This window comes from Anopheles maculipalpis, chromosome 2RL (genome assembly GCF_943734695.1).
Source record: "Anopheles maculipalpis chromosome 2RL, idAnoMacuDA_375_x, whole genome shotgun sequence".
In the NCBI taxonomy this organism is placed as follows: domain Eukaryota; kingdom Metazoa; phylum Arthropoda; class Insecta; order Diptera; family Culicidae; genus Anopheles; species Anopheles maculipalpis.
In genome coordinates, this window is record NC_064871.1 from 56344239 (window position 1) to 56371171 (window position 26933).

The window sequence follows — 26933 nt, forward strand, 5'->3', positions numbered from 1 at the left end:
AGCAAAGAAGCTTAAAGTATGTTTCTCGTGGCATGAATGTAAAAAAAGCTTGACGTTTGTAATGCTTTTCTTGTGAAGGCCAGGCAATGTCGGCTGTAAATTAATGGAATAACTTTGGATTTTGCAGGCTTTGAAACATTTTTCCGGGGTATATTTAACTACACTTTGAAAAAAAAAAGGTTATATGGGGTTATGACAAATTGTCACTAGGTAGGAACATTTCGATTATATCGAAATATCAGAACGGCTGTTAAGAAAATAAAGTCGGCTGAATCGAAATTGTCCACACTAACTTCGACGGCCAATTCATGTTTGGTTATTGCTGCTGCTGCCACCTGGTGGACAAAAAATAATGGGGAATAAATAATCCGTGATCCTAGTTTGTGATGATTTGTTGACTGTGGTATTGATTGTTGTCTTGACTACATCAATTCGGTTTGTACCGACACTTACCTTGGCACTGCTTATTTTTCGTAGATTTACAGTTTTAATTTTTATTTTTTATCTTTTTTATTCATGAGTGCGGCCAGCCTATATTGCTGAATTTATGGTTTTTTATTAATTGGCTTATAAAGGTTTTGTGTCTTTCAACAACATTCGTCTCTTGTTGATTTATAGTGACTTTGATCAGCAGATCGATTAAAATAATAATAATAACAATGAAATATTTTGGGACGGCCCGGTGTTGTAGGCGGCAGCGGTGCCAGTCTTCAAACGGAAGGACCGGGGTTCAAATTATATCCGGACCTTCCTCCCGAGGTGCGTTCTTGTGCAGGTTCACTTTTTGGCTTTACTTGAGTAAGGCTGGAGTCTCGATACTATGCGCTACGTAGCATTAGCGTTCAAACATTCAGATTTACAATGTTTCTAATGGTTGCAAATCTAATGGTTTCAAAAATTTCTTTCAAATTCGATAGCTATTTTGAAGGACATAGAATTCCAGGAAAATTTTACGAACGATAAAAACTAAGATGAGCAGTGGATATTAATGAAATAGTAAATGTTCCAAAACGGTCAATTAGGAAAACAAAAAACATTAAATTGTAGGAAAGTGATATGGAGAAGAAATACGTTAGGACTTTGTGAAAGAGATTACTTTTCGTTGATACTTTATTTTACATCTTGAAATGCATGATCTTCATTAATTTTTCGCTATAACTGTGGGTTATAATTTGTACATAGAAGTATCATTATTATAGCGACGACGAGTTGTGAACATCCGTAGTCTAACGATTAGTATGTTTTGTAAGGTTTGCCTACCTCATTTTTCGATACACCGATCATAATTGTACAGCTCATTTCTGGGCATACCATGTATCGCGTTTGTCCTGTACCAGGAATATTCTATGATTGTTACTATGATTAAAAAATCCGTTTGAATTGGGCGTTAATGTTCCCAGATGCTTGGTTCCCAGATGCATAGTATATACAATTCTTTGAATACTTAAAATACTCCGACGAATACAAATGTAAAGAAAGTATACATAAAACCTAAATCGTCTGTGTAGTACAGCAAGGCAAGAGATAACAATGTTATAACAAGATTGGTTTTGCAAATCAAAATGCACAGAAAAAACGAAACCGGTGGAACTCACACTAGTCCGCCACACATCTTTACAAATATAATCATACGGTATTCCGAAGCATTCTCACAGCAAGGAATGCATTGATTCAATACAAAGCGTTTCGAAAAACGAGTACAAACAAGAACTTGACGTTAGCAACTGAATTGCGAATTAGCTTAGTTGATAATATTCTGGAGCGAAATCGTTAGCCAAATTGCTAAGAAAATTAAAGTCGGATGAATTGGAATTGTCCAGACTAACCATGGCGGCAGGTTTAGTTTGTGGCGAACTGGTGCTGCCAGCTGGCGGGCAACCGTTGAACGAGCAGAGCTCGCCTGTGGTAATTTCGTGGTGATTTGTGATTTGGGTTGTTGTCCTGACTACAGCAGCACTGTTTATACCGACACCGGCAGGGTTCGGTAGAGTTTGCTGTTGATGATGGAACGTATGCAGTTGCTGACTGTTTTGCTGATGCTGAAAGGGATGATGGTGTTGCTGCGCATGGTGCTGGTGCTGCTGCTGTTGTTGATGATGATGATGCTGTTGTTGTTGTTGTTCGTAATATACACTAGCTACGGGAGATGCTTGATGGAAGGGGAAAGTTTCGCAGGACTCATTCCCCATTCCCCCTGGTACTGGGGCACCGAGTCCAGTGTACGCGCCATTGCCTTGATAGTCCATGTTGTTGTTAGCAGCCAATGTGCCATGATGAAAAGAGCTCATACCATCGTAGTAGTGGCCTTGTCCTACTGCACCTGCCTTTGTCGATTCGTAGTAACCAGCTCCTCCACCAAACTCATGTTGAGGATCGTAATCGTTTGGATAGTACTGCTGCCCGCTCGGACCATACTGGCCGACGTTGTTAAGGCCTGTGTCGCAACTGTTGTAGTATGGTTGGGTCTGTGCTTGGAACGCTGTATCGGTTAGTTGCTGCTGTGCGTGCGGAAGCTTTTGGGAAGAATCTTGCAGTAAAGCCTTGTTGCCGAAGCTCTTCAACCCTAACGGTGCGTTAAATTCTAGTTTTTGTGCATTGGGATAGCTTTCGCTTATCGCATGCTGTTGTGGACCACCGTATCCCGATCCAGGTGGTATGATTGTTTTCTGGTAATGTTGGTACGGTGGTTGATAATGTACGCCAGCATCTGTCTTACAAAAGTACTCTTGTGGTTGTGGTTTACTGTTGAAATACATTCCACTCCCCGATGATCCAGTAGTGGTTGGCGATCCTTCACTCTCGTGACTTACGATTGGTCCATGTGGTATCTTATTCTTCGCTATGCCGTAAGGACTGGGATGATTGTAGTATGACTGGAGATTGTTATTGTTACTATTGTTATTATTGTTGTTACTATTACTATTGCTGCTCGGCGAGATGGCCGAGGTAGAAACGGGACTGTGTGGGATAGGAATTGGGGCGGAGGTTGAACCCAATACCGGACCACTATCCTTGGAATAGCTAGTAGTGTCGTAGCTTTTGAAGGAGTTGCTGTTGATAATTTTCGTCGAGCTGACCGATTCTTTCTTAATTGCCTGGCCCTAAACCACAGCGATGGAAGTGGACGGAAGAAAGTTAAATTTACAGTGCGTTAATCAGTGCGACGTTGGGTTACATTTGGTAGATTCAGTACTTACGTCGGATTTCTTCTTCACTTTGGCATGTATTTCGTCCTCCTCGTCGAGACTTCCCGTCGAGGCAACACTGGAGTCAGCACTAACCGTGTTGGTAACGCCGCCAGAGCCTCCGCCACCACCAGTCGGTGTGCTTATTTCGACGGTGGAATTCGGTGTCATGGCTAGTGGCAGAGTGTCAGACGAATGTTCAGGGAAGATTCTCATCAGCTTGATTGACTTGTGGTACGCTTTGCGCAGTGGCGACTTACCGGCGTTGGGCGTACTATTGTTCATCCCCCGTGAGCTGGAAGTCGAGTCCGGTATGTCATCGGAAGGCAGTTCACATCCTTGGCAAGATTTTTTTGAATTGGAATCTACAACATCACCAAACAATGACAAAGGTGTCCAAATACTGTTATCCAAGTTGTCGTAATGTTATATATGCTCACCCTTGAGATCGTCCTTTCCCGACTCGTCATCGTCAGTTTTGGAGAGTGTTTGTCGTTTATGTTTCATGCGTCGATTTTGAAACCATACTTTCACCTTCGCGAGCGTTGTTTATCGGAAGCATAAAATGAGCGACATCGATGTTCCACATCAATGAGAAAGCATGAAAGACATAGAAAGCAGAATGAATCATTAAATTCACTGCACACAATTGCTTTGCCGCGGTTAGTGATCGTTACTAATTGTACGTGGAAATTGTGAGTTGAACGAAAAAAAAGGCTCGGTAATGTTGTTCGGTTGCAGTGTTGAAATAGTAATGGACCGGTAAAATTGAATATGACACTTACCTGTCTTTCGGTTAGATCGAGACTAGCCGCTATTTCGATTCTTCGTGGCCGGCAAAGATATTTATTGAAGTGAAACTCCTTCTCAAGCTCTAGGAGCTGTGTGTTTGTGTATGCCGTGCGCAACCGTCGTGGTAAACCGTTTTCAGCAACAAATTCAGCTGCAGGACATGCAAAGAAAAGAAAAATACGGGAAAATTGTTGTTTAAAATGACCTCGCTGAGCCCTCTTTAGAATAATGGTTTATTTTATTCACACGTCGATTGACGTTAGCCTATAGATCCATCGTTTATAGAGGTAGGTTTTGATGAAATGATCGGGAGGCTAGGAGAAACATCAAAACGGGGTTTTAAAGTGATTGTTAAAGAGAAAGTGCGTTAATCGATTTCAGCCATTCTCAAACAAACGCACATTGCACAACGTGATTGCCGCAAAGGGTACAGTAGCACGGATTTTGGGGAGGTTTTCGTTGGGGTCAAGAGGCTGCTATTGTCAAACGGTGGCGGGCGATAATTTATGGTTCAATGGTAATTGATATTTTATTGTAATTTGATTACTGTGCGGTTCTGGGCGTGAGTAAGGGAAATGGAAAAATATGTTGGTTGGAGCTATCGATATTTATTGGTGGTCAGTAAAATTGAATGGTCAATATCCGATTTCACATTAAAGTGGGTATTATAGGTGGCGTGATGGTATGACGTGTAGCTCCGTCTGTTGCTATGCAAAAATATTCTTGTTTTACGAACTTTCTTGTTTTGTAAATGTAGCGAAAGATGCAGAAAATGTGATTTTAATGGTACAACGGATTCCTCATTGCTTATATTTACTATGTTGCAAAGTATAAGCTTTTATTAATTTCTTTACATTAATTAGTGTTTGAGGATTTTGTTAATGTTGTTATACGTGAATTGTATAAAATAATGCAATTAACATTCGTACACATGTTCGATAGTGATGGCTTATTTTGAGTGTTAATGAACATGAAGCTATTAATCAGATTTCACCATTTTGTATGTTTTCTTGCCACGTGTAGTCGAGAAGTTCACCATTTCAGTTGATAATGACAGCAGCTGCTTTTTTATTCAACAACAACGGCCTAATTGTTGTTGATTGAGAATGCATAATTGTTGTTTGAGTAAACTTTCAATGTTTTACCTAAAGTACAAGTAAACATACAGCGATTTTCTCGATAGGCAGCATTTTTTATTAAAAATGTAATATAAATTATTTGAAGAATTAAACAAAATGAAATTATCGTTGCAATAATTAGAAAACTTAGATTGGTTCGCTTTAGCCATTTTGATGATCAATTAATCGAAAGATTCGAAAATAAAGAGTGATACTTTTTTTACATTTTGATTTTGTTTTGCATATTACATTACATGGTTACATTTTAAATTTAACAAAGGCTAGTTTCTTAATTTTATTGCTATGGTTCTGCAATTTCTGATCACACACTCAATTGCGACAAAAATTATGACGTTGCTGATGTCCGTATATTTTGTTATAGTTACCTATAAAAGAAGTATCGAAAGAATAACTTTGTAAACCGTATATGAGGGAAGGTTCCCATTTTAATGTTCTCCTCTGTATTTTAGACGTTTAGTTTAGTTAGGCTTCAAAGTTAACTCGGGCGCCTTATTTTTTTAACTCACATATTTTGGACTGCTGTTTACAAGAGTTGTAGTTTAATAGTTTTAGGCTGCAGAAATAATTTAAATAGTTTAAATTAATGCACCAGTTTTATAGAATTTCTAAAGCTATCTTAAATCTATAAATTATTATACGTGACATAAATATCAACGCCATAACAAACTGCCAGTTGTTCACATTCTTTTAATTCTTGGCTCAACAACCTACTAGGTCAAGCCGGACATCGAGAATAGCTTACTAGACTTATTGATACCACTTAGTTGGAAAGTGTGCGGGGGAATGGGCCGGATGGCATTTGAACCCTTGCTCTGCCGTGTGGAGACCGGCACCGTTGTCGCCCTTGCACCGGACCGACCGAGTTGCTTAAGCTATAATAGATAAAATGCCTCCAGAAGTGTAGCAAACAGCTAAGCGTACTTCATATTTAATAGGAGTCTTCGAAAACACATAAATAGTAGCGATTACCTACAATACAGAGATTAGACTTGTGCGAAAGATTCGTCAATCATGTGGCAGAACGGAACATATCAATCGAATGATTCGAAATAAACAGTGGTATTCAAACAGAACACATGCTATCATTTTCCAAGGCTTGTGGCAAATAAGAACGTGCCAGCATTGGGATTACTCGGTAGTACCTTGCCCTGGGTGACTGATCAACTGACATGAAGGAAAATGCTCAACCACATCATGTGTTAAGGTTTTTTTTACAGAAAAAGGTCGCACCACGATGATAAGGTGGAATGTTTCATATTTGGTCCGTTCAGAACTCACGAAAGTAGCCAGTATTTATGGTCCCGCTTTAGACGAAAAGAAGTATGTACCAGTTTGCGTAGTTCACGTTCGCGACTGCCGTAGTAGCGCTTTGCCTCCAGCATGATAAGGAAGAGTTTTTGGGTAACTAGCAATTTTTGCCTTATCATCGTATCTATCGTCATCATCAACATCATCCAAAATAAAAACGATTCAACGATTAACGCTCGCTGAAGTTCCGGCCGGACGGCCAGACGGAAGCGACCACAAATCGTAGTCGATGATTCATGGTCGACAACTAGCAAAAGCAAAGTGTAGAAAATATCCTCGAGAGAAATTTGGCGGTGGTTCATGCTAGGACTCAGCATGAGTGAGTCTTTTCCGCAATTTCGTTTTTGGAAAAGATACGTATATTTTCTCAAATCAGCGAACCATTTGATGGATTCGGAACCGAGTGTGGAGTGTGGCATTCGTTGCCGAAAATATTTACAAAAAAGCCAAATTTGGTGAAATTGTTCAAATTTGTTAAATGTGTTTGATATGCGTAGCAGCGAAAACTAGAAACGGAACAAATGGGTTGTATTGAAGTCAGTTATTTTTTTTGTAATGTTGCAAGGGAGTACTGCTTGACTTCTGTATGCCAAAGATCAAGCTGAAATTTGTTTGGTATGTTTTTGACAGTTGGACCCAGTATCGAGAAATAAAATCTGTTTCGAGGGTTAGCATTAGGTTAGCGCAGGATTTATCAAAATCCAAAATCAATCATTATTTAGTATCGTAGAGATGTGGCAGATTTTGGCAGATCTGAGAGCTGTAGCCCTATGCGAAAATGGGAACCAAGATGCATTGGCACATGGTGGCGGTACATTTCGCCAGTACATACCCCTAGCATGCCATTTTTCTTACAAATATGTTGTCAATACTTATTCGCGCCGATGAAGATGTATGCATGTGTTCGCTAAGCGACGTTGTTTCTACCACGGAAAATGCAGGAGAATTCCGAAGACTGGAAGTGTCTTTTTTATTGAACAGCCTTACTGTCGGTACGAGAGCTGCTGTCAGTCTGCGTCTTCTAGTTACACACGTTGAGCCATATAGACTGACGATGGCAATGACACGGCCTAAGGTGGCGCATCGGCCGTACCGCACGTTACGAAACGGTAGTTGGAAATCGTTTTTTGAAAATGATTGATTGATCACCGCATGTCAATTGTAAACAATTGATCCCTCTTTCTGTGTTCGTACGTACGGTTTCCGACGGTACGATGTGCGAAAACGCTTACGGTCGGCTACACAGTTTGTGTGCTACATGTGCTAGAGTGTGTATGTTTTTGTTTATAGATAGCAAGGATAAGGGCGTCGTAGTCAGAAGAACAGGAGCTCGTAGCACCTGTGCAGCGGGCCTACACTGGCAAGGAAGTTTTGTCATACCGAGCAGCTGGGCATGAACTCGGACATAAGCATTGGAACGGTCGGCTTGAAGAGTGGGATCTGATTTAAGAATGAGTGTGCACGTTGAAAAAACATTTGGTCACTGAGATTTGTCACCAAGCGATCAAACATCGTGAAAGCATTGATCCTTCGTGTTCAGCAATTTCCCAGTGTTTTCGCTTGCTGTCTACCGGGGACATTGATTTCTGGAGGTCACAGACAAGCAATTTATCAAATGTCCCCTGTGCTTAGAGGCACAGGTTGAAAAAAGAAACGATTTGGTTGTCACTGGCTTGGTGGGGAGAAATAACTGCGGGACGATAGGATGAATGTACAAAATTTCGTAGTCGGAGCATTTTCTGCATCGGCCAATGACGGTACGCATTTAAGACAGATACACAACACAACATGATTTCACGTAGGGACAAATTGCGCCAAAACCACAAGAAAAGCAGAAAAAGGACCCAATGTACCTTCATTACGCTGAAGTTAGTTGAAAATAGGTTTTAATTTTTAATCCGCGATCTGCACAAGATGTCCATTTACCAAGAAAGGCGAGCGAGCAAAAAACTCAAACGCACACACACAGTGTACGATTGGAGCGCACTAAGAAAGTCGCAGATAAAAAAAAAGATGATGTTTAAAGGGCAGGAAATGTGTATAAATCTAAACCAAAAAGTATGCTTTCCTTCGGATATCGTCCGGGACAAGGCGCCCATCCTTTGTCCGGTCATGACCTGAAGGCGAAGAGGGAAAATTGAAGAAGGCGAAAAAAGTGATTCGGAAAAGATTTTCCTCTATTTTTAAAAGTCATTTAATTTCTGTTGCTGTTGTTTCTGGTGGCAGCGCTACTGTAGGATGGGTATCATTGTAAGCGTAAGATTTTTTTTTATTTGTTTAACATTATACTTTTATTCAACCACGTTCGTAAGAACGAGGACGTACGGCAGTGTCATTCCTTGCGCTACTCCCTAATGCTAGGGAAATGTTTGTGAGCTATCGTAAATATGCGGTTTTGCTGGTGGCTACACTACCAACAGCGAAAAGAATAAATTTAAACGATTGCGAAAACAATTACAGGACTGCGTTTAATATCTTTAATATGCAAAGTAAGTGCTGCTCGGATGCATGCAGTGTAGAAAATATACCGAAGTAAAATAACAACCGAGACAAGAATGGCAAGGTGATGTTTTGAAAAGAAATGGAAATAGGAAAGTGGAAAACATTACACTTACAGGAAGTTTAACAAAAAACTAAGAATACAAAATTTAAAATTTGAATTAATCATACCAAATATGATTGCGTTGAAATGTTATTAATACATATTACATATGTACAAAATACACTTAAAAAGAAATGGATTAAGTGAAACTTAAGACTTTTCATTAAAACTTTATAGTGATTAATTTAGATAAGAAAATATAAAATCATAAAGACGTTAAAAATGTCATAAGAAAATAAACAAAAAATCATTAATTCTCGATCATTACAAAACGACTGCGGAACAACGATGCAGAATCGAACTGGTCTATTGGTTTAAGTTCGACATCGTGCAACTCTTGCTATCCAGCCCTACTTATTTCCTTATTCCCTTCTATCTTATAACACGATTTTGAGGTATTACTTTTGGGAGCGGTCAAAAATGCAAAAAAATGAACAATACCGTACCGGAAGAATGACGATGAAGGCGCGCACAGTCGGCCGGGTGAATAAAGGTTCGTTTATTGCTTCATTTTTAAGGATTCGTCTGGCAGTGGGTTGCCTTTGAGGGTTGTTTAGAATTAGGACATACAAAATCGATCATTTGTAAATGAACTAAATAAGACGAAGGGATGAAGTGCTGGTGCGGTACGTATAATATGCTATTTTATTAAATTGTGGTGTACCTATGGTTGTGAATGTATCTAATTTTATAAATCAAGGTTTTATCTGTTTTTGTTTTATTATACATTTTGCAATGGAATAGTGAATGGTCTGTTCCGCTTATTGAACAATTTGAATCATCACTTAGTTGATTATCGAATGTAGTCTACACTGTATCGGAATTTACTAATCAAAACATTTAAAGAATTCTGTACTACAATGTTTCAAACCGATTGCAAATGAAAAGTAACGTTCAGGCAATAAAATGTAGAGCGCACGAAAACAAGCACGCAAAAAATATGTTTAAACACCAAGATAAGAGTCTATTTGTCTTAAAAAGCATTTGCGGTTAGTAAGTGCGCGAGTGCGTCTCTCATGAAGCCGTAGGCAATATTTTTCCTTGTTTTGTAGCATATTTTGGGGTGTTTTAACGTCTTTTTGTGACCAATTAATGTCTGTGTGAAAGGGAACCCTCATCAAAATAGCGTTCAGCAGATTGGGAAGAAGCGATTACTTATGACAGTTGCAGGTGGGTGTGCAATTTCTCAAGATGGTTGAGATCGGCTTGAGGTTCTTTTTTTTCTTTTCGAGTAAGTCCACTGTTGGTTTTATAGAACGAGAAGCTTCATTTTAGCTCTCGCTGGTAAACGTTAACAACACTTGAAATGAAACAATGGGCCATGCACAGTAATGTTTACTAGCACATTCAACATGCATTTGATTACACCGTAAAAGATTAGTTTACACGTGATCAACCTTGACCTAGCATGTGCAAGGCAGTTGGGAATAAACCAACCGTTTGCGGCGTAATTGGAATTTAATACAATGCAGGAGCGAACATAACATTTTGCTTGGCACAAATCTCAGCCGTCGAAGCTGCGACTATTTTCGGAGGGTGTTTCGGGTGTTTGAAATGCCCCGAAACCATCTGCTCATCAACATATGGCGACGGAATTTAGAATCTTAAGTGAATCCCAAGTAGATAAATGTATTTTTTTTTTATCACCGATGCCTGCTACTTGGCCGCTACCGCACTAGACGCGTTCGGAGGTGCGAGTGTTCTTGTGTATAATTGATTACGCTCTGTTCCCTTTATTTGGTGCCTAATTTTTGTTATGCCAATCATGCGCGGTTTTATGACTTAAGCTAGCACTAATAGAGGCTATAATCAACCGAGGTAAATTTTAATTTTCACGCCTATGCTGTGCTGCCGTACTTTGGCTCGATTTTGTTTGCGGGACGCGCTGTTCGTCTGCGAGCGCAGTTGAACTGCGGTGTGCTTGAATCATTGGTCTGTAAGGGGGGGTTTTTTTTTTGTTCTTTGAACCTGCACCGGTCCCAGCGGATACCAATCAAAGCAACCCACAACGAATGCCTTTAACCAAGGCCGTTTTTCTTACCGACGCTTGCAATGGGATGAAGTTCTCGGACATGTGCCAGAGCCCATGGACTGCGAGTAATTTTGAGGTGTCTACAGACTTTTGGAAGAAAAATTGTTCCGCAATTCATCAGTACCATCAAATTCTCTGCGGGCAGCATTGTGTACGGTGCCGAAGGGAGAGCACGGTGGTGATACAGTTTTGCTTTCTTTCTCATCCTCGTCTAACGCACTATTGCGAGCAAGTGGGCGCAAGAACACAAGCAGAGCAAGAATCATGTTAGATCGTTAATCAAACTCATTCAAAACATTTCGTTTTCTGTTTCGTTTCGGCTACACCATAGATAGAGCCATGGTACATGGTATCGTGGTTCGAAGGTACTCCTCCGAGGGCAAGATACCGATGGTGATGACGGCGCCTCCTGTGCAAGTGTCTAAGAGGCGTTGGCGCCCTTTTGTGATGCTGGGTGGGTAAGGCATGTTTGTAAGTGTTTTGTTACAATTCCCGTTCCGGTGTAAAAAGATCGCTGCCGTGAGATGGGCGCAGGGTGACGATTATCCCTTAATAAAACTGAACCTTATCAAATTTCAAACCGTTTAGCAGCGGTGATTTTATTGATCCCCAGAGAAAATGGTCCACTCTCGGAGACAAATGATTGCTTGACCTGTCGACTTCACACGGTGGACCTATGAACCGTCCCCTTATTTCTGGCTCAGGCCCGGCCAAACGATGCTCCTGCAGCAATCGTTACGATGCTTTCTGTGGAGGGAAGAATGTATGCGGAATGATAACATAATATTTTTAAGCAGATTAGCACATCATGGTCCATTTTTCTTCTCCACTCCCCACAACGAGACCGTACAACTTCCTGCTGTTTTTCGCGTTCATTCAATCCTCTAATCCAGCTGCCAGGAGGTTGAATGGGCAGTGCCGAAAAGGGAGTGGTAGTTCTTGAAGGAATTTCCTGCTTCGAGGTGTGTGTGTACGTAGACTCTTGTTATTCATGTGTATTTATTTGATAAACACTCACATTTTTTTTCCAAACATTGGTAGACGAGCAGTATTTCTACCGCAAAGAGCGTTGTTTTGTAGGGGTGTGTGCTTGCCCTTTGCACTTTGTGTACTTTGTGCCAGCGTCGTGTGGTGAAATAAATCTATAGGCAAAAAAGTGGCAAACTTAGGGTGGTTGGTCCAAGACCAACCAGAACCGGAAAACCCGCTCCGACCAACGTTGGCCCAAGTGAGAGGTTTTTTTTTTAAAATGCTAAACCGAGCGAGTAAAGCGATGATGACGACAATATAATTTATAGTAGTCATAAAATTACAATGTCAACCGCAAGAAGTGGCACTTCTGTAGCACCGCAAGCATCAGTAGAGTGTGCCTTACCGCTAGGGCAGCAGTTGATTTCGTTGATCTGTGGTTACGATAAAGAATCCTCCTAGTACAAGGAAAAGTTTTAGGTGTGTGGTTTGGGTCAAAACATAAATGCGTCGTTAATGTTCTGCAGCAATCACACAACACGAGTTCATAGAGATATTTTAGACGTTGTTAATGGTCTTCATTTTGCATGTATTACACAATTGCAGAAGTTATTGTTTGAAATATCCATCATCTAATGATGCACTCCGTGTTGACTTTCCACCGAATTTCTGACACTGATATTTAGGTGGAACCGGGAAAATGGAATAATCTTTGACGAGTGTTTGTGTTCTGAGGGATAAGGCAGAGTGTATTTCATAGAAAAAAAGATGCAGAACCGTGAAAATAGTGTACATGTTATGGGTCATTTTAGAGAAATAATACCATATTACCTGCAAGGAAAATGGGTACAACACATTCCAGTTTTTAAAAATTTTGTACCAAATTTCTTATTCATAATAATATTGTTAGGGCGGCCCAGTGGTATAGGCGACAGCGGCCACGGTCTTTATACGGCAGGACCGGCCGGCATAATCTAGAAGGTCGTTAAGCCAGTTGTAATTCTATAAACTAATGAAATTCTATTCGCTTTGAGCTAATTGCTTGCAGGTAGTTAACATAGATAAATTCTGTAATAGTTAGTCACAGAAGTTATCTATGTGAAGAAACAGGTATTACATCTTTGCATGTTTCTTGGACATTTCAAGCTCAAATTTTGTATCGCGAATGACAGAAACCAATACTATAACACTACCGGCGCACTTTGAAAAAAATGCCGTGTATAAGTAACAAAAATACGTAATGAATATGACACCATTAAATTATCCAGGCAAAGCGATGTCTGATAGACGTTGTCGATGAAGTAGGCTATGACGAAAGAGAATCTTTGCCTCAGTGAAAACGATAATTTTTACTGTTCGATGTCGAAGAAAGATGGGAGAAATTTGTTTGTGGTACAAAATGGCATGTAATTTGTCACAGTGCAGTATAATTATGGTGCATACAATGTATGGAAATTTTTACACCGTTTCTATTTCTATTAAATTGAATTGTTAAATTTTGCTGGTCTTGAAAGTACGATTCCCTAAATCATTTTCTTATTAAGTAAACTTTCATGTGGATCGTGATCCCGCAAGCAGGTCTACCAATTCGGTTAAAGCTATGAAGGAACAGAATGTGAAAAACAGTATGTTAAAAGAAAAAAAAGAACAAGATTTTTAAGCAAATTTTATGAGATCTACCATTGAACAGATCTTCAACATCCGGCAAATCTTGGAGAAGATGACTGAACAGCAGTTGAACACGTACCATTTCTTCGTAGATTTCAAGGCCGCATATGATAGGGGAAGGTGGATGGAAAACTCTCAGGGTCCTTTGCTACCAACCAAAGGCCTGCGTCAGGAAGATGGGCTCGCCTGTCTCCTCTTCAACTTGGCGCTAGAGAGGGCCATCCGTGACTCAGAGGTAGAGACTTCGGGAACCATCTTCTATAAGTCAACCCAGATCCTGGCATACGCTGATGATATAGACATCATTTGTCTGCGGCTCTCGCAGGTAGCAGAGATCTACCAAAGGGTCAAGCACGCAAAGACCAAATTGATGCTGGCACCATCAGCGGCCCTACTTAGAAATCCGGAACTACGTGGGGGTGATGTACGGATAGGTGATCGCAAATTTGAAGTCGTCCAAAACTTCACCTATGTCGGGTCAAAAGTCAGGACCGAAAACAGCATTGAGACGGAGTTGCGCGCTAGGATGTCGGTAGGATGGCAGTCGGTCATTCTACAGCCTGAGGAAACACATCACCTCAAAAAACCTGTCGCGACGGTTGAAGCTAGGACTGTATCGTAACTTTATAGTCCCAGTACTCACATACGCCTCTTGAGACCCGCTGGTCCAAACAGACGAAGTCCTCGTAGCCTCGTTCGAGAGGTAGGAGGATGGCATAGAATCATCCGCCATCAAGACCGGGATAACGGATTGACGGACGACGGCACGGGACCGTGAGCGGTTCCAGACTCTGCTGCGGCAGGCCAAGACCGCAAGTAAGTATTATGAGAATTCTAGTTACATAATAAATCAAGCCATTAAAAATCAAACATGCTTAGTTTTTGCGAAAGCACCGATTTGTAAAAAAAAATCAATTAATGGCTAAAGAATGCTTAAAAGGCACAGACAGTAGTAAATTCTCTGACAGAGCATTTCTTTTACAAACCGATGTCGCATAGACAAAATGTATAACATGTTGTTAGCTGCTCTTAAATTATCAAATATATAAGAGACGTAACATATGAAACATTTGCACATAACGTATTCCGACTGTCCAAACCTGTAGCACATATAAAACGGGGCACGGTGGTAGACGCGCCATAGGCGTGAAGAAATGGCAGGACCATCATTCCTTGTAGTTAGGATTGACTTTTCAGTGACCTAGCAGGTCTCATGATTTTTCTCTTGGATGTTTCTTGAGGTATAGAGTCTTTATACAAACCCTACGTATGTTGTTGAGATACTAGCCTACAGTTTACTTAATGTCAGATGAATAGACTGCCAGGTAAAAGCCATATGCACTACGGGATATACTATGGTATATCATGGGTCTAGTATTTAGTTTAAAAGCTGTCGATACTCATAAATGTGGATAATGGATAATAATATGAATAAATTTACCTCACGACCGCCAATGATTGTATGAAGTAAGTATACTAAAGCAATTGTATTTAGAGAAGCAAAAGATCATATGCTGTGTGTTATGAGTGAAACAATTTTTTTGTGTATAAGTATATAGTAGCTGTATACGAGCCGAGGGACAATTATTACTCTGCTAGTTCAACTGTGGGTTACGTGCCGGGTAAATGGAGTGAATTAAAAAGCGTAGTAATGAAAAATCACCAGTCGGAAGCGATGTTTTTTTTTTGCGGTTAGCGTTGAACGATGGCAGATGCAATTGAACACGTTGAGGTTGACTTTGATCTGTCAGTGGATGTGGACAGCGAATGGCAAAAGGGCAATGAAACGCCACAAGCCCTAGGGAAAGCATTTGTGCGAGAGGGCAACAACGGCAAACGGAAAAATAATTCAACGGCATATGAATTGAAGTCTCGACTTATGAGCAAGTTTCGTGTAGCCCGTATGTGGCTTAGAAATCATCATTCTTTGTGTAACCTGTTATTTTACTTCATTTGTCATGCGAGCGTATTTCTGTCTTCGCTGTCTACAGTTTTACCATTCACTCTTCCCACCGTACTGATGTTGGTGTTTTGTTTTATGTGAGTTGGCTTGGTTGGCTCCGTTTTGCCACATCTGAATGTTTGTGTTTTTGAGCGGGCAGCCGTCTCAACAGGGTTGGGCCGGACATACTTCGTGATCGTGCGCGCAGAACTTAATAGTTTCTTCTCGAAACCTGGACGATTCTTGCATGTACGTACATCAGCGGTACGAAACTCCGTTTAGTGGCGGGTCTCTGGCAGAGTCGCATTTTATCATTGCACGTACGGCTGAAAAACTTCGCATGCAAGCAAAGCAATAGTTAAAAATGTCGAGCTAACGGGGCTGTTTGGAAAACATAATTGAAAGCAACTTCGAGGAACCCCTCCAGCCATCACTCTGCTGTCAGTAAAAACTTATGCTTTCCAGCGCAATAACTTAGAAAACGAGTAAGTAGGAACATTTTTCTTCCTCGTGCGTTTTTTTTTTTTTTGGAACAGCGTTGTAGACATTCTTTACGTAGTGAAAGCTTATCTAAACGAAGAAGAATGTTTTTGATAAAAAGTAAAATATAATTAGTCAAAAATCATTTTAAAAAATCGAAAACAAATAAATGATCGGGCGTGTACTTTGTAGCACCAGCGTTGTACATGACAGGACTGAAGTTCAAATCCCAACTGGATCGTTGCCGCGTGGGTGACCACTGACTATCCAACTACGTGGTAATTATTATCAGCAAGTCTCGAAAGCCATGCGATGGCCACCGTGACCTAGAATAGCAGGTCGTAAAGCCAACAACAACAAGCAGAAGAAGAAGAGTTGTACTTTTTTAATAATACAATTTTCATGCATCAGTGAAGCAGTGTCACAATCACTTTGCAGTAAGTTATGGTTAAACAGATTCGACTGAATTCTCTCGTTCAATGCATAACAAAACGCAGCGTTTCACAATGACCATCTTCACAAAAGATGCTCACAAGAATGTTGTAGATCGTTTACATTGCCGTTGTAAGAATTGGTAGGAAAACGCACCGTTGAACCCTACACCTAGAAGTAGGTATCGTCGCAGGTAGGTTAGGGCAATGCAAACGCGCAAGGTATCGTTTGGGAAGTTCGTTGTATTTTTAAAAGAACACGATCATTAATCATACTAATGCCAAATACGACGCACCGAGCGCGAGTCTGGCTATTCTATTTCTTTTCGTTGTTGTTGTTGTAGGGATTTTCCCTACCGTCCGGTATAAAGTGATTGAAAGAAGTCGTAGAACGCGCCGCGTGGTGTATGATGCGTGCGGTAGACGTTGACGTTGATGCACAGGAAGAGGAATGCCAGTGATCATGTCGGCGTAGCGGTTTAGAGTGCTGTGAGTAACATGTGTCAATGGTGTTACATGAATTCCGCGTTATCGGTTCGGCGGCTTCGACGAATGAAGATTTTATTTTAACATTTCGCTTTGGTAGAACCCATGCTCACCTCGTTCATACGCTGAATGGAGGCGCGTGGTCGCAGGCGGATACGATTGTTAGATAGATAGTTATTTATCTGATGAGTGATGGGATCGGTGCCGTGCCGGGGCAATTGCGAGGAAGACAACAATTAAAAGCAATAACGACTGCACAGCGCCGGTGTGACGGAAGGCCGGGCCGGAGATGATGTTTTGTTTTTATTTCGGATACAATGAATACCCAATGCGACGCCCAGCTGAATGAAGCTGTATCTGCACCAGACACAGTGAAAAAAAGAAAAGTACTGTTTTTTGTATGTATTTTTTTTTTCTAGGTCACGTACTCTACGTGACCAAGGACATCGATTGGGGTTCGGCTGCTGAGTTTGATGTTTGATGTGAATGGTAAACATTTATGACAAACTCTCAAATTTCATCACAGTTTCGTGACCAGAGTTTACGAGTTTCTAACCATGAGCCCTTCAAATAGAGGGTGCAGAAACATTTTGAAACGGTAGCACATACATGTATAAAGTTGCAATATAAATCTATTAGTCTATATCTATATCAACAATCTGATTGTTGCACTGTGGTACAATGTCTAAATGCGTAAGGGATGAGTTAACCCCTGTGTCGTAAAACTGTGTCAAGGAAGCGCAAAGCTATTTATTACAACAAATGCAACGATAATGTCGTACAGGTTTATTATATGCCGTGCAGGTATAAATCTGCACATACCCGTGCTATGGAGGGTTAACAAACGTATCGAAAAATCATTAGATTATGGTTAAAGCATACGGCGCTTACACGTTTAATCTCCGCTCAATGGTTGTGCCTCCTGGTGCGCTCTCGAACGACGGGGGGTTGTCGTGCGTGCTGAGTTGTTCACAGCTAGAGTTTCAACAGTTTCGGAAGTCTTCGATGATATGGATTACCAGTTGAGAGGGTGGTCAGTAGTAAATCATCGGCAATATACGGCCACTTCAGGCACAAGTTCTCCCTTGCGATACTACTGTCGTTCGGTTGAACAGGAATAGTCAGGCATCGTGAGGCACACGTTAAGCTTAGCTCATGACGGTAGGCAATGCCATGTAAACAGCGTTCATTTAAACGGTTACATGTCTAATAAAATATTATCTTCTCATTCAACACCGTTAGTGTCAAGGTACCTTTTGCACAGTGTATCATAGCATCGACGCCGCCATGAGCATTTACAGTAGTGTCTTAATTAATTTGTAACCAATATCAGTGCTAGTTGCAATATTTTCGTGTGTGATGGGGATGAGCTGGGAGTTTATTTTAATGGCATAAAGAGTATATGCACGATAGCAACACAATATAAAACAAATCGGGCCTAAGCTAAGTGTACAGATGGAGTGAACTGAAAAAGGGTGAGTAGAACGTAAATTTACAGATATCATGGGCGCTATATACTGGTACCAGCATAAATCATGTAGCTATTTCGTACTTTACTGCTCCTGTTGTCACAATTTTTTGTATCATGGAAGATATGCTAAAAAGGTTTTGCAAACAGGAGCGCGTTGTTTATTACATTATAGAGGTTTATTTTCATTTGTAGCGCAGATTTCAAAACATTGAGTTAAATAAACAGAAACTTATCTGTTGTAAGAGCATACAGAATGCAATTAAAATAAGGCTAAAATATAATAACATAAATATCAATAACCATTTTCTACCTTTGTCATATTGAAGCTAGTCAGAGTTTCCTTTTGATTTTAATTAGAAATTAGAAATTTTATTATTATTATTGTTTATTGAGACTCGAGGCCTAACAGTTGACAACGTTCAGTGTATAATGGGAGGGAGGAACTATTGGCCCATCCTAACTTACGAATCGCGAAACGTGTGAACTTTCTTTGGACAGCCTCAAATCCGTTTATCCATTCGTTCCAGTGTATGGACAGCACACAGGTGAGCAGTATTCAAGGAGTGATCTAACCAGCAAGCAGTACAGAGCTTGTAAACACCGGGAGTCGTCAAAGTCACGAGTCAGTTTGAATATTAATCCTAGAGTTCTATTGGTGCGGTTGATAACGTTGTCGTAATGAAGTCCGAGGGACAATTTTTTGGTCAAGCAAAACACCTAGGTCGCGCATTTGTGCAGTTCTTGAAACGCATACGCCGTTTATATAATAATCATAATTAACCATTGATTTCGCACGCGTAAAGGACAAAACGAAACACTTTTCGGTACATAGAGATAAACAGTAGAGGACGCACCAGTTGTTGAACACCGAGACAGCTTGCAGTAGTTTAGCACAATCTTTGGTCGATTTTACGGGCATAAACAGTTTGACATCGTCAGCGTATAGCAAATAGCAGTTGTCAGATAGAAGAGAGCATACGTCGTTTATGGATAAAATAAACAGCAATGGTCCCAGATTGCTGCCCTGAGAAACTCCTGAGGTGCGTATGAAAGGGCGAGAGGTGTGATTCCGAAATTTCACACGATACATTCGGTTACGAAGGTAGGAGTTCAACCAAGCTAGGATTGACTCTGAGCGAAATTTATTAGAATTCAAACAAAGCCTTTGAGGGAGACGGACTAGTTTGAATTTGAATCCCGGTCCTGAAACAGTTTGGACGCAACATGTTGTTAATTCTATACAAATTTCAGATTAAATCCAGATTTTACTAAAATACGCTTCTCGGTCTCGGTTTCGGTCTCGATCTCGATCTACTTTATTGATGTCCTGTTAACAGCGGACGGCATTGTTCATAACGTGAAAGATTACTGATTGTATTACTAATGGTAGAAGCATATCTAGCATATCTAGACTATCTAGTTTAACTAGAGAAGTTACCAAGTAGTTGAATAGTCAGTTCTCAATACAGAGGATCGGCCTCGTTGAATTTTGAACCCGGATTCTGCTGTATGGTGTGCTATCATCGGAACATCGACTGGGGAATTATGAAGAGCATTTATAGTCTTAGTACTCATATACGCCTCAGAGACAAAGAGTCTGCCCAAAACTCCCAAAGAAACTAACTTAGCCGTATGTGAGGAAAAAAAGGGAGGATGCGCTACAATGACGAGCTCTATAAACCGAGCGTATCTCACCTTGGAGCAGCGATTTAGTCTCGTCATGCTGCGTTGCACTGGTCATGTCATGTCAAAGACACCGAACGATACAGGCCGTTTCGAAGACTTTTAAGGATATACACATGGACAGAATAGGCGTGGCACTTTCAAACAGAGATGTAATAGTGGCGTCGATTCGCCCACCATCGAGCAATATTGGGTTGGCAAACGACGGAGTTAGACTATGAGCGGTATCGAAGATTTATGTAGCCCCATAGTTATACCCTTAGACCCTTAGAGTAATTTAGAATCACTTCTAAAGAAAGTTTTATCAACTCCCCTATAAAATCTGTCAAAAAACATTTTCATGTAGTATAAACGGCTAAAAAAAAAAGAATTTTGTTTGTTTGTTTGCTTGATTTTCATTACTTGGAGTTACTAAACCAACGAACGGGCTCCTCGAAAACTGGATCGACTCGGCCGGACCTTAGCCTGTACGTCCCGCCGAGATCGCTTCGCGCATAATCGATGCTCGACGTTGATGATCGCCGTACCCGTTTAGGCGCCTCTGATTCGTTTTTTTGTTTGTGCCGTGAATTTTAGTAAAAAGTAGTAAACAAATTAAGAAAAAATTCACGGTTTTACAGCGATACGTTTAGTAAAAACGTATTTACATCATGTAACCACCGACCCACCGTATATTTGTTTGTATATATGTATAGCTGTAAATGTTACAAAACTGTTCAGTGCTTACCAAATAGTGTTTGAAAACTGATTTGAATAGAAGAGCTCAACGATGGTCACATTATTGATCGTCCTTATAGAACAAAAAACATTTATGGAGAGTTATTCCTTTTACATATTCTACATATTGCAGGCGCTAGGCTTCGTGTGGGGTCTTCATTACCCATTGTATAAAGCATTATGAAATAAGTACATGGACAGTAGCACGTTCATGGATGCATGTACAATTTGTGGCGTTTTGTTCAGTACATAAGGGGATCCAATAAAAAGTTAATGCTCACAGTAACCATGGAAGATAGTGTGTTGGCGCAGTTTGTAGTCATAGTAACACTGTGCTGGTCATAACGAAAACATCACCAGGTGTATTGTTCGTTATTAAACAGTATCTTCAAACTGAATGATGAAAAAAGAGTCGAGAATAGAGGATCTGTGCAAGCTGTACGTACCTTGTGCTGTAGCTTTACGGGCCGTTTTTTTCTCCTTCATCCAGGGATACTCCGGCACGGACTCCATACTATCACTGGGACCCATCGGGTAACCTTGTGAGATGAGCTTAGGGCTCTCACTGTCGATATGTGTCAAGAATTCAGCCATTGAGGGTTGTGAGTTGATAAAGCCACTTTCGTTCTGCATCCAGTAAGAAGTATCCGGATGGGGTTGCTGCTGCTGTTGTTGTGTAGCAGCTTGCGAGCCTAGACCCTCTACGGACGCTGCCACGGGCAGTTGGGTCGCAGCTCGCGGTGGTTTATCACAGATTGCTTGTTTTCGACCAACCAGCTGCGGTCCTCCACCAGCGATGATCGCTTGTTGCTGTTGGGCAGCGGTGAGGGAAACTTGTTGCGGATTGATAATGTCGGTTTCACTTCCAACTACTACCGCCGCACCAGCCTGAAGCGAGCCGATCGCCGGAGATTCTGATTTGATTTGTGCTCCCATGTGTTCGATGGTACTGCAAACTTCTTGCATTGCCAGGTCGGAGTGAAACGGATTCCAGTTGTAGCAGGGTGTGAAAGCGCAATGTAAGTTCTAGCCACGGGTTTGGAAGGTTTTGTTCAACGGCGAAATGGATTTTTTTTTTCGAACTGATGAAATTATAATCCTATCAACCAATGGTATTCATGAAAAGTGATCAAACTGTTGAGCAGTCATTAACTACGATTGTTAAGTAATGTGACATGATGTTGTTAAACCTTCACAATACAGCTAGCTGACGTGTGGAAATGTGATAACAAAAACAAAACTATCCAGATCATTACTCTATTCTTCTCTGCCAAACTACTCTAAATCTATTATCACGCCATTGTCACCACGCACAAAAACAAATTGCCCCAATTTTATACAATTGACGTACACCAGTATTACTTTTGCAGCGAAAGAGCACCCAATGTCGGTTGGTAACCGATATCTACAATGTTTGCAGCGTTGGCAGCGTTTTCACCACAAACTATATTGCTCAACACAACACGGGAAATTTGATGAAGACCGCAGGAATGGGGCCTGGAATCGTAACGTTGCTGATTTCCTTTTCATATCTCGAACGGAACTTTGTGCGATTGCAGAGCAAAGTAGACCGTTAAAGCAACAGTCTCCCAACGTACGGCACACGTGGCAGCGTCAAAGATTCTATAACGAGCACTCGTCGTTTTAAAATGCTTGGGGTAGCGTTGCTCACAGCAATACTCTGATGCTGGAGATTTTCCTGCGCGTTCCGCGCATTGATGTCACCGGCGATAGCGAGACACCGTTTAGATAAGCACGTCAAGGATGCAGTGAAATATTAGAAAAGGCTGGTAGTAACACTGATATCTTGGATGTCTCCGGAAACGACGACACTTAATACTTGCATAAATCATGTACTAGCGCTTGATAACCAACAATTTAAACTTCACCACTTGCACCACTCGCGATTGTAAGCATACTGTAAGGGATGTGGCATCCCGTTTCTTCTTATTATTGGTTTCTTCACATACACTCAGAGCACACTGCACAGCTAATTATTCGCACAAAATAAAAATACTGCATTTCGATACGTTTAGATGTACACTAGACACTTATAGGGATGTGTACACATTCCCAGAGTTGGGTCGATTCGAACTCCATAATACTATGATAAAGCACTAACTTAGTAAAGAACATGTTTCACAGACAACACAAACTGTATTTTAGATTTTGTTGTTGTTGTTTTGGGACCGCTATCGATTGTTCTGTCGGAATGTTGTAGAATCCTGCCCTTAACTTTTGCCACATATTCACATAGGACCTCAAATTCCGTAATCTCGCTTTAATCGCAGAATCTCCGTATTCGGTGAGAGTCGTAAACGAACGAGCTGCAACAGCTAACTGACCATTTTGAAACTAAGGCGTTTGCGATGGTAAAACCTGGTTGGTTAGCAATGTGGAATGTGTTTTTTTGTTGCTGGAACAGCGATAAGAAAGAGTGCGCAGTATACTTTTCGCTCTTCGCTCCAATGTGCGAGACGGGTGCTTCAGCAACACGCCTACTTTTTGGTTGAATACACAAGCCAGCTTGATAGTGTGTGTGATCTCCTAGTTTTAATTCTTGTCAGTGGCAGGCAATCCATTTTTGCATGTTTGATGTGATGACCAACGTGCTCATAGTTTCGTAGCGTAACTTTAAAAATGGCATAAAAATGCATTAACAAAAAGTCTGTCAACTGTTAGATGGCTGATGAAAGATGGAAAAAAAGTTACCAATTAAATTTCACCACTCAAATTGCGCTTAAATCGCTAAGCTCTCTAAATGTAAATAGTTTAGACCTTAAGAGTTAGTTTACATCGATTCAGAAACTATGAAATGAAGATTGAATAAAGATTTTCATACCCTGCCATTTGTGCCATTCGGGTGTATTTTGGTTGCTTTAGGATGTTTGGAACAGTATTGTAATTTGGAATTTAATAAATTTCTTAAAAGAAATATTTATGCGTCTAAGAATTCTTCTAATTTATCATTAGTAGTGATTTGATTGAGTTGAGTTTACGATGACTTAATTGCATCTGATTACAAATTCCAGTCAAATAAGCCCAAAGCAGCTTTAATCTACTAACATTAATCAAGTGTAACAAAATATGTTATTTCTGAAAAATTTTGATTGCCAAAATGATTTGTAACATTGTTGCTATTGTTCATATTATCAAAGTTGTCCAAACTCTAAAGGCATACATATATTCTCCTATCGTTTTGTTAATTTTCATACTTTATTTTGAATAAAAGCAAATGCTGTAAACAGGATTAGTAGAGAGCCATTTAAATGCGCCTGAATAAAATCTCCACTACGCAGCTGTAAATCACTCAAATGAATCAGTCTAGTGGCTCTTGTCTTTGCAATGGTAAAATAATGCAATGAAAAATATCCTTCTAAAATTTGCATGCCAAAATTTGTTATCGATTTTTAATAAACATTACCACACAGTTGAGAAAAATGAAAACACATGAAAAAAATAGTATGGAAACTCAGGTAAGAATCTAATACTGATTCTAAACCGAAAGAAAGTCTAAAATTCAGCAGATAGTGACATCCCTGGTGTACGCGCACATCGAAACGTGGGTGGGTACTGAGCTGTACAAGTATTTACTGCGATTGCGCCGTTGAGCAACACTTGTAACAAGTGTGACACATAACCGCATTTCCGTGGGTGCTTATATCTTTTACACCTTTTCAGTGCAAATGCTTGGCAAACTGGTAGCGAATGGCATAAGTGAAAAAACACATGGAATGTAAACAGAAGCAAATGATAAAAGGCTGTGTAGCATTGTAGGGAACATTTGTGTCGTTGATTGGCATAGAAGTCTTTGGCCACTGCTTTCCGTTTCCGTGTGTGAAATGTGGAATCTCAGCAGCATCTTTTTTAGAAAACTTTACTAGTAGTACACCTAGCATACTTATCTTTCTACAGTATTGAGTGCCTGGAGTGGTTGATATTGTTGTACAAGACTAGCACAAGTGAAAAATATTGTTTTTCAATGATTTGCTTTTCCATATATTGCGTGTAACACAGGCTGTGGTAATATTTGATAATGCAGTATAACGTGAAAATGTATAAACAACACGGCCATGTCTCTCGTATTTAATAAAAAAGTATTTTGAATATTCTATGATAATTCTTTGTAGAATAATGTGTGGGAAGTGCGTGAAAAATCGATTATTTTTATTTATGCAATCGGCATATTAATCTTCGCTGATCTGTTAATTTAAGCTTGATTTTTGGAAGTATTTGAAGCAACTTTATTTATTACAATAATGAGATTATTTTTTACACAATTATACGAAGCACTAAACACGTTTTCATCTTCAATTTCTGTTGTTTTTTTTTGTAAAAATCTCTTTTACGCCTTCTTTTTTACTGGCGTTCTAATCTTGAGGAACCTTGGCTATTTCTGAAAAGTCAGTCCAGCTTAAGGGGTGACAGCCTGAACGAGATTCGGCAAAGGTCGCTTCTAGTTAACCACAGGCCGCTAAAGACAAGACTACAACAACCTGATCGCCGCTTGAACAATTCTACATATAATTTGCTTGCAAACGGCAGCAACACGATCAAGGCGTTCTTACGTGAAAAAGGTAAAAAAAAAATGTTTGACTACTTCATTTAACTGCAGATTATCAATTAGTATACAGATTCTTCTTCTTCTTCTTGTCTTTGCGACCACTAATAAGTTCACGCTGGCCATCAAATGGTTTACTAGACTTATTGATACCACATAGTGGGATAGTGAATCCTCGCTTTGAGGGGTCGGTCCGGATGGGATTTGAACCGGGCTGCCCCATGACCCACTATACAGATTCTGATATGCTTTAATATCTTACTCTTGTGGTATTTGTAAAACGAAGTTAAGTAATAACGCGATGAATGTTTAAAAGAAAACTGACTATGAAGGGGAACATAAAACTGTAGGACATAATGTGTACCGAGTAATAAGATAGTAATAAAACCCTTTACCGGTTTGAAAACCAAACAAGTGGTTTTACTGTAGAAAGGTGCATGCATGTTTGATATGTGTTTATTTGTTTGTTTACTCGCTATCATGGCCGAGCGCAGGCATGATATAAAGATTGGATTGTGTGGAAGAATCTTTGTAAATATTGATTTTTCTATAAAACTGCTTGATGATGAAAGCATTTTTATGGATTGTTGATTGTTTGCTGTAGGGGCAAGCATACGTAATTTGATGCTGTCCAAGGGCATAAGTTTTCTCCTTTCTGGTTGACAGACTAAAACGAACGGGTTGAAGCATTGATGTGAGCATGTATGACTCATTGTCTCTAAACATGAAAATATCTTAAGGTTCAAAAGAGTTGATTTAGTACGTTAACATAAAATAACATTTTGTAAAGAAAATAAAAGCATGCACAAGGTGTAAGGGTTATCTATATGTATAGTAAGTAAATTCCTTTAGACTATTGCAAATTTGTTTTGCCAAGGATAGCAAAAGATAAATGAATAAGAAAAGCTTTTTCGTTGACTTATTGCTATGTATCATATTTCATATCATATTTGGTTACGATGTACGGTCTGCATAAGCCTTCTAAAATGCTAATCAATCTAATTAAAGTCAAACGAGCGACTACGGTGACAAGAACGGCGTTCCTGGGTTGTGTTTAGATAGTGAAAATGTTTTATAATTGAAATTTCACAACTGAACTCACTTTTTCTGAAAAGATGGTTGTTTACAATGAATGAGCAAGCTATAAATATTGTTTTTCAATTTTAATACTAAGCGTTTCTTGTGTTCTTCTTCCTAGCACTTGTTCTTATATCCATTAGCCTTCGATAGGATGAAATTGCCTTACTGGAAACCTTAAACCCATTTTGAGGAAAACAATGGGCCTAATCGGTTGCCGATTTTCGGTAAAACGAGTGGCTAGAATATAATGCAAATCAGTTCGCGACAAATTGAGATTCTTTTTAAATTAAGTAGAGTGACGCATCTCTCTCGTTAGCTGCTCCAAAAACAATTTTCACGAGATAAGCTGATGCTCTCTTTCCTTCGTTTAGGTATTGATTGCACTGC

General features: G+C 40.1%; 3 protein-coding genes across 3 annotated transcripts in view; all 3 read right to left on the bottom strand.

Annotated features, from left to right (window-relative positions):
• The window catches only part of LOC126559182 (calexcitin-1), a 228915-nt gene that overhangs the window by 86988 nt on the left and 114994 nt on the right, over positions 1-26933 (bottom strand). The gene's annotated exons all lie outside the window — the stretch shown is intronic.
• The window catches only part of LOC126558617 (3'(2'),5'-bisphosphate nucleotidase 1), an 81884-nt gene that overhangs the window by 33515 nt on the left and 21436 nt on the right, over positions 1-26933 (bottom strand). The window lies entirely within an intron of this gene.
• On the bottom strand, positions 1720-21928 carry LOC126559731 (homeotic protein proboscipedia). The gene is made up of 6 exons (XM_050215904.1): positions 21352-21928; positions 3971-4128; positions 3626-3719; positions 3446-3550; positions 3198-3358; positions 1720-3095 (listed from the first exon to the last, which is right to left on the bottom strand). Exons 1-6 carry the CDS (start codon positions 21869-21871, stop codon positions 1737-1739), a joined length of 2397 nt encoding a protein of 798 aa, XP_050071861.1. The 5' UTR covers positions 21872-21928; the 3' UTR covers positions 1720-1736.

Bases quoted from the DNA above. Each gene is read 5' to 3' on its own strand.
- LOC126559731 (XM_050215904.1), bottom strand. From the start codon at position 21,871: ATGCAAGAAGTTTGCAGTACCATCGAACACATGGGAGCACAAATCAAA. The intron at 4,129-21,351 runs GTACGTACAGCT...CATGTCCTGCAG, and splicing joins CCGTAAAGCTACAGCACAAG to CTGAATTTGTTGCTGAAAAC. The intron at 3,720-3,970 runs GTAAGTGTCATA...ACGCTCGCGAAG, and splicing joins TCGATCTAACCGAAAGACAG to GTGAAAGTATGGTTTCAAAA.